The sequence below is a fragment of the Petaurus breviceps genome, unplaced genomic scaffold (assembly GCF_028583685.1).
Source record: "Petaurus breviceps papuanus isolate PSGF00001 unplaced genomic scaffold, PetGlider_PUasm1.0 90847, whole genome shotgun sequence".
NCBI lineage: Eukaryota > Metazoa > Chordata > Mammalia > Diprotodontia > Petauridae > Petaurus > Petaurus breviceps.
Genome location: NW_027187360.1, coordinates 25,357,417 through 25,363,334, shown reverse-complemented (window position 1 = coordinate 25,363,334; position 5,918 = coordinate 25,357,417). Strand labels below are relative to the sequence as shown.

Sequence of the window (5,918 nt, the reverse complement as noted above, 5' to 3'; positions counted from 1 at the left end):
CCTCTTCTGTAAGAAGAGGGGGAGCGGTTGTCACTGAAGACTGAGGGGTAGGTGGGAGTGGGCGGGGATTCAGATGGAGAGGTGACGAGAGGATACCCTCGAACAAGACCCCTTGGAGAGAGAAAAGGAAATTCACGAGAGGGGAGAGCCCAGGCTCCCCCCACTCATCCACCTCTTTTCCTGAAGCCGGGACTCCGGCCCTCTTCCCCCCCTCCCCTGCGCTGATTGGTCCAGGCCCCTATATCTGGCCCCTCCAGCTCGGCCGCAGCCCAAAGTCTGACTTGCCGGCCGCCCCCTCGGATCCCCGCCGGCCGAATCGTTCAGTCTCTCCACCCGCTGCCCTACGTGGCCTCGAGTTCTCCCCTTGGCTCAGTTCTGCCTCCAGGTCCCGTCCAGCTGGAATGCATAGATCGCCACCCGTCTACGGGGCAGAGGACGTTCCGCAGGCCCGGCGCGACTGTTCATGGGCCCCGGGGCCCGAGCCCGCAGCTGAGCCCCCAGGGCGCGCAGCCGCCGCAGCAGCAGCCTTCCGCGGTTCGAGTCCAGCACTGACCGCAGCAGCAGCCGCGCCCGCCCGGACGCCCAGCCCGGCCCCCGGCCCCGGCTTCGCCTTCCGCCAGGGAGCTCCGGGGGCGCCCGCCTCCCCGCCAAGCCCCGAACCCAGTCCCGAGCCCCACTATGGCTACAGCCCACCACCGGGTCGTGCTGAGAGCAAACAGGGCGACGATTCTCGCATCCGCCGACCCATGAACGCCTTCATGGTCTGGGCCAAAGACGAGCGCAAGCGACTGGCGCAACAGAACCCCGATCTGCACAACGCAGTCCTGAGCAAAATGCTGGGTAAGCCAAAGATGGGTGAAGGGACAGAGACTGGGTAGGGTTTAGGGAAAGTGGACCGCTCCAGAGGGGAGCCGGGACAGAGGAAGAGGACCAGAAATTAAAGATGAGAATCTGTAGGGGAAAAAGAGAATGGGGAGGGAAGGAGAAAACAGGGTATCAAAAGAGGGAGACTGGAATAGGGAAAAGGAGTCGGGACCAAGGAAGAAAGGGAAAAGATCTGGAGAGTGGCAAAGTCTAAAAGCACTGGACCAGGCCAGACGAATAGCCCTAGGAAAAGGACAGGACAAAAGGAAAGGGATGGGGGTGGGCTAGGGAAGTGAGGAAGGGAACAGAGAGGGAAGACGGACAAAAAAAGGGGACCTGTAAACTAGGGACGGAGACAGAAGACGTTAAGCGAGAGGAAAAAGGTCTAGGTAAGGAGAGATCTCTACGCTCTCCCTTCATATATTTGTTCCAAGTCCTGGGCACCTTAGTCAGGCGTTCCTTGGTCCGTGTTCCTTTACACTCCTTGAGTTCTTAGGAAGGGAGTGTACTACTAACTCCTCAGGCTCTGCCCCCACTCCTGGCCCCTGAGCTGTCTCTGTGGGGGGTGTGGGGAGGAGGGGTAGGCTGGCGCCTCTCTCTCCCATGAGCACCCACCTCAGCCCTTTGCGTGTAGGACTTTGAGGACCTAGAGGATCTGAGTTCCATTCCCTGACACAGGTCGTATTACCAGGGTACCCTGAAGGGCCGCGAAGACTGGATGGTGGAGATCTGGTCCTCAGGAGCTGCTCCCTGCCCCCTTATTATCCCCCTCCTTCCTTTCCAAAGCCCAGCCTTGGGCGCTAACCATCTTTCCCCCCGGCCTCTAGGCCAGGCATGGAAAGCCCTGACCACGGCCGAGAAGCGTCCCTTCGTGGAGGAGGCGGAGCGGCTGCGTATCCAGCACCTGCAGGATCACCCCAACTACAAATACCGCCCCCGGAGGAAGAAGCAGGCCAAGAAAACCCGGCGACTGGAGCCAAGTATCCTGCTGCACGGCCTCTCGCAGCCGCCTAACGGCTCCAGCTGCGGCGCTGGCGCTGGCGCCGAGGGCTTTGCCGCAACACACTCGGGGGTTCCGGGCCACCAGCAGCCACCCCCCCTCAATCACTTCAGGGAACTGCACCCGCTGGGCTCTGAGTTGGACAACTTCGGGCTGCCCACGCCCGAGATGTCCCCTCTAGACGTGCTGGAGCCCAGCGAGCCAGCCTTCTTCCCACCGCATATGCAGGACGACTGCGGTCTCCTAGGCTTCCGCTCACCCTACCCGCCACAGTTGGACTACGCCCCCGACAAGGCGCTGGCTCGGGACCTGGGAGGCCCCTATGGGCAACCCCCGGCTCCAGCACACCTGGCCGAGGCCCTAAGGACCGCCCCCCCGCCCCCGCCAGGCCTCTACTATAGCCAGCTGTGCGGTCCCTCGGGTCCCGCCGGCCCCCGGGCCAGTGGCCTGTCCCCGCATTTGGGCCAGCTCTCTCCCCCACCTGAGGTACACCACCTGGATGGCGTGGAACAGCTGAGTTCGACTGAGCTGTGGACCGACGTGGACCGCAATGAGTTTGACCAGTATCTAAACACGAGCCGGACTCGGCCAGAAGTGCCCGGGCTCGCGTACCATGTGTCTTTGGCCAAGTTAACCCCTAGGACCCTGTCCTGCGAGGAGAGCAGTTTGATATCTGCACTGTCTGACGCCAGCAGTGCAGTCTACTACAGCCCCTGCATTAGCGGCTAACTCCAAATTGGCAGCCGCCTCGGGCCTCTGCTGTCCTGAAACCCCTCCTGCCTTCCTCTTGGAGACAGCGTCCCAATATAGTCAGGAGCCATCAATACTATTTAGAGTAATTCATTAAAACACATAGCGCTTCTTCTTCTTTTTTTGTATGTGCTCCAGTCACTGTTATACTACATACCTATATAGCACAAATGTATGTCTTCTTTCCAAAGCCAGGGATATAGACAACCCCTGTACACATAAATATTCATACTGTGTAATGGGCACCCACCTTGTAAAGAGTCAAAATACCCAGCCCCGATGTTTCATCTCTGTCTCCCACCATCACCTAGTCAAGGGAGAACAAGCCAGATAGGGACTCATGACAGCTGCCTTTCACTCACTGTTACTCGCCTGCCGAAGGTGGGCAAGCAGCTCTTTGCAAGGCCTGTTTTACATACAGGTTAGGCCTGTGGTTTTGGAAAATATTGGGTCGCTTTGTTTACAGAAGGTATTTGATGCCTCACTCCAGGGTCACAATTTTCTACCACATTTCTGAAACATTGTCTACTCCACCTTCGATGTTTTCATTGGATGATAAGACTTATTTTTACTAAACTTTTTTATATATAATATGATATTTAATTTTTTATTATCAAACTTTTTAAAACTTTTTCTTTCTGGGGATGTTTCCCCAGATCAGAAGCATCGATGTAGCAAGGTCAGTTTTATATTAAGGAAAAAAGTTGTTAAAAACAAAAACAAGGAAAAGGAACCTAGGGCAAAAACCTGTTAGCACACTGGGAGTAGAATAACCTCAAGCTGTCCAGTCTTTATCCAGACCACCTCATTGTATCTGTATTGCAAAGCTAGGCAGGTTATCATCCAGCATTCCCAAAGCACTAGTTCAGCCTTGGAGGCAATTTCTCTATAGCATCTGGAGGATCTCTGCTCCCTTATTCTCAATAACATTCACTGGGGGCCTGGGCTCCTAAGTAATTAGGGTCAAAGTCATGAGAGTGTCCTGAATAAACCACCTCAGCCTTTTCTATATGGTTTATGTGTCTGTGTGTTTATTACAAACTTGTGGGGCCCCCACCAGTTGGGACTGTAAAAATCCCTGGCAAAGTGTCATATACAGGAGCAACTCCAGCCAACAATACCCCTCCTACCCACTCCTAATCTGTCCATCTTGAGCTGTCAGGGGTCAGGACATTGGAGTTGGGGTTGGGCCTGGCCACCTCAGGGAAGAGTTCATTTTTCCTTGTACTATCATAGATCCAGCACTGAGTCAGCAAAGTCCACTGGATGGACCAGAGGATGACAGCTTCCTCTCTGTCTTTCCTCTCAATCTCATATCCTGGTCTTGATTCCTCTTTATCCCTGTGCCCCATCTCTCTATTGCTTTGGGTGATGAGTGACACAATAATTTTGTGTTTCTGTCTCTAACACATAGTATCTTTCTCTTGTCCACAATATTTCTCTGGCTCTGTTTTTCACAGAATCACACACAACTCTCTCTCTCTCTCTCTCTCTCTCTCTCTCTCTCTCTCTCTCTCTCTCTCTCTCTCTCTCTCTCTCTCTCTCTCTCTCTTTCTCTCTCTCTCTCTCTTTCTCTCTCTCCATGTATATGTGTGTACATATATATGAATATAATGTATGTATATACATATATGTGTGTATGTATATACATGTGTATTTAAAATACTTATCTTCCTTTCACATTCCTTCTATCCTTGGGTGCTAACTGAAACCTAACTTTCTTCTGAAGACATCACTTCTTCTGAAATCTTCTCCAAGACTGCTCCTTCTCTCATACTCAAAAACACACAAAGTCAAAAGAAAGAGTTGGTGAATTCCCTGCTCTCCACTGCCAGGTACTTCCCTTGCAGTTCTCAGTAACCATCTTCCACCTTCAAAATTCATTTGATCCTGCCTACATTCTTGTTGCCGTCATCTATAGAGCTCCAGGTCCCTCTTTCTCCTCCCAAGTAAGCTCAGTATATGACATGGTGTTCTTCTGCCCCCTTCAAAGTGCTTTGTCTCTAGTCTATCTCAACCATGCCCAGGAGTGGTCATACCATAGGTTTCTTCTGCTCTCTGGCTCACTCAGCTTGGCCCCACATCCTATAATTCCTCATATTATGGCTCTGCCTTCACAAAATCTTCCATGAGTGCTCATCTAGCTTCCTGTTGGCAGGAAGTTCACTGTCTTTTGAGGCAGCCTATTTCCAGTTGTTAGGAAATTTTCCCTTACAATCAACTGAAATTTGCTTCCATAAAATTTCTTCCCATTGCTTCTGGTTCTATATTCTGGGGCCAAGAAAAATAAATCCAATCCCTCTTCTACATAGCAGCTGTTAAAATGCTTAAAGAGATCAATTATATCCCCACTAAGTTTTCTCCATACTAAACATCTTTTTGGTCCCTTTTCCATATTTACTGCCCTCTTCTTATGTACTTTCTAAAATGTGACTCAAAAAATGGTAAAATATTCTAGATAAGTGGTGCCAAACTCAAATAGAAATGGATCCCTGTGGGTTACATGTTGACTTAGGAAACCATAAATTAACATCATCTATGTTATAGTGCATGCCTATTTGTAAAACACTTCCCAATTTCATTTTAATGTGGTTCAGGACACTCAGGAGTTTTGCTGCATCATGCAACCTAACGGCCCCAAGTTTGGCCCCCTCTGCCCTAGATGTTGTCCAACTAGGCAGAAAATGTCTGGACTATCACATCTCTTAACATGGTCACTATGTCCCTAGAAATGCTACCTAAGATCACCTTGGTTACTTTGGCTATCACTTGATGTTGCTATCTAATATTGAGCTTTCAGTTCACCCAAGACTACATATATTCCAGCCTGACCATCATATTCCCAATCTATATGTGTACAGTTGATTTTTGAACCCAAGTATGGGACTTTACATTTGTCCCTATTAAATTTCACTTCATTATATTTGGCCCCTTATTCCAACCTGTCAAGATCTGCCTCAGTTAAACAACATATTAGCTATGCCCTCTAGAAACTGCCTCATGTGACAATCTGATAAATTTCTTATTTATGTCTTCATCTAAATCATTAATTAAAATGTTAATGAGAACAGGGCTAAGGACAGACTCTGGAGTCCATAAATAGAAGCCTTCCTCCAAGATGACATGAATCCATTAATCAACATTCTTTGGATCTCTCCAGCCTATTAGTTCCAATCCTCATATACCTGTACTATCATCTAAACCATATTTCATCTGTGTGTATGTATATGTATGTATATATACATAGGTGTGTATTTATACATGTGTATACACACTTTTGTGTATAATATCTACAACATTCGCC

The 5,918-nt window shown here is 49.9% G+C and overlaps 1 protein-coding gene across 1 annotated transcript; it reads left to right on the top strand.

The window, feature by feature from the left end:
- The first annotated feature begins 252 nt into the window (after window positions 1-252).
- On the top strand, window positions 253-3,625 carry SOX18 (SRY-box transcription factor 18). Its single transcript, XM_069072675.1, has 2 exons — window positions 253-840; window positions 1,692-3,625. Exons 1-2 carry the CDS (start codon window positions 402-404, stop codon window positions 2,591-2,593), a joined length of 1,341 nt encoding a protein of 446 aa, XP_068928776.1. The 5' UTR covers window positions 253-401; the 3' UTR covers window positions 2,594-3,625.
- The last annotated feature ends 2,293 nt before the right edge of the window (window positions 3,626-5,918 follow it).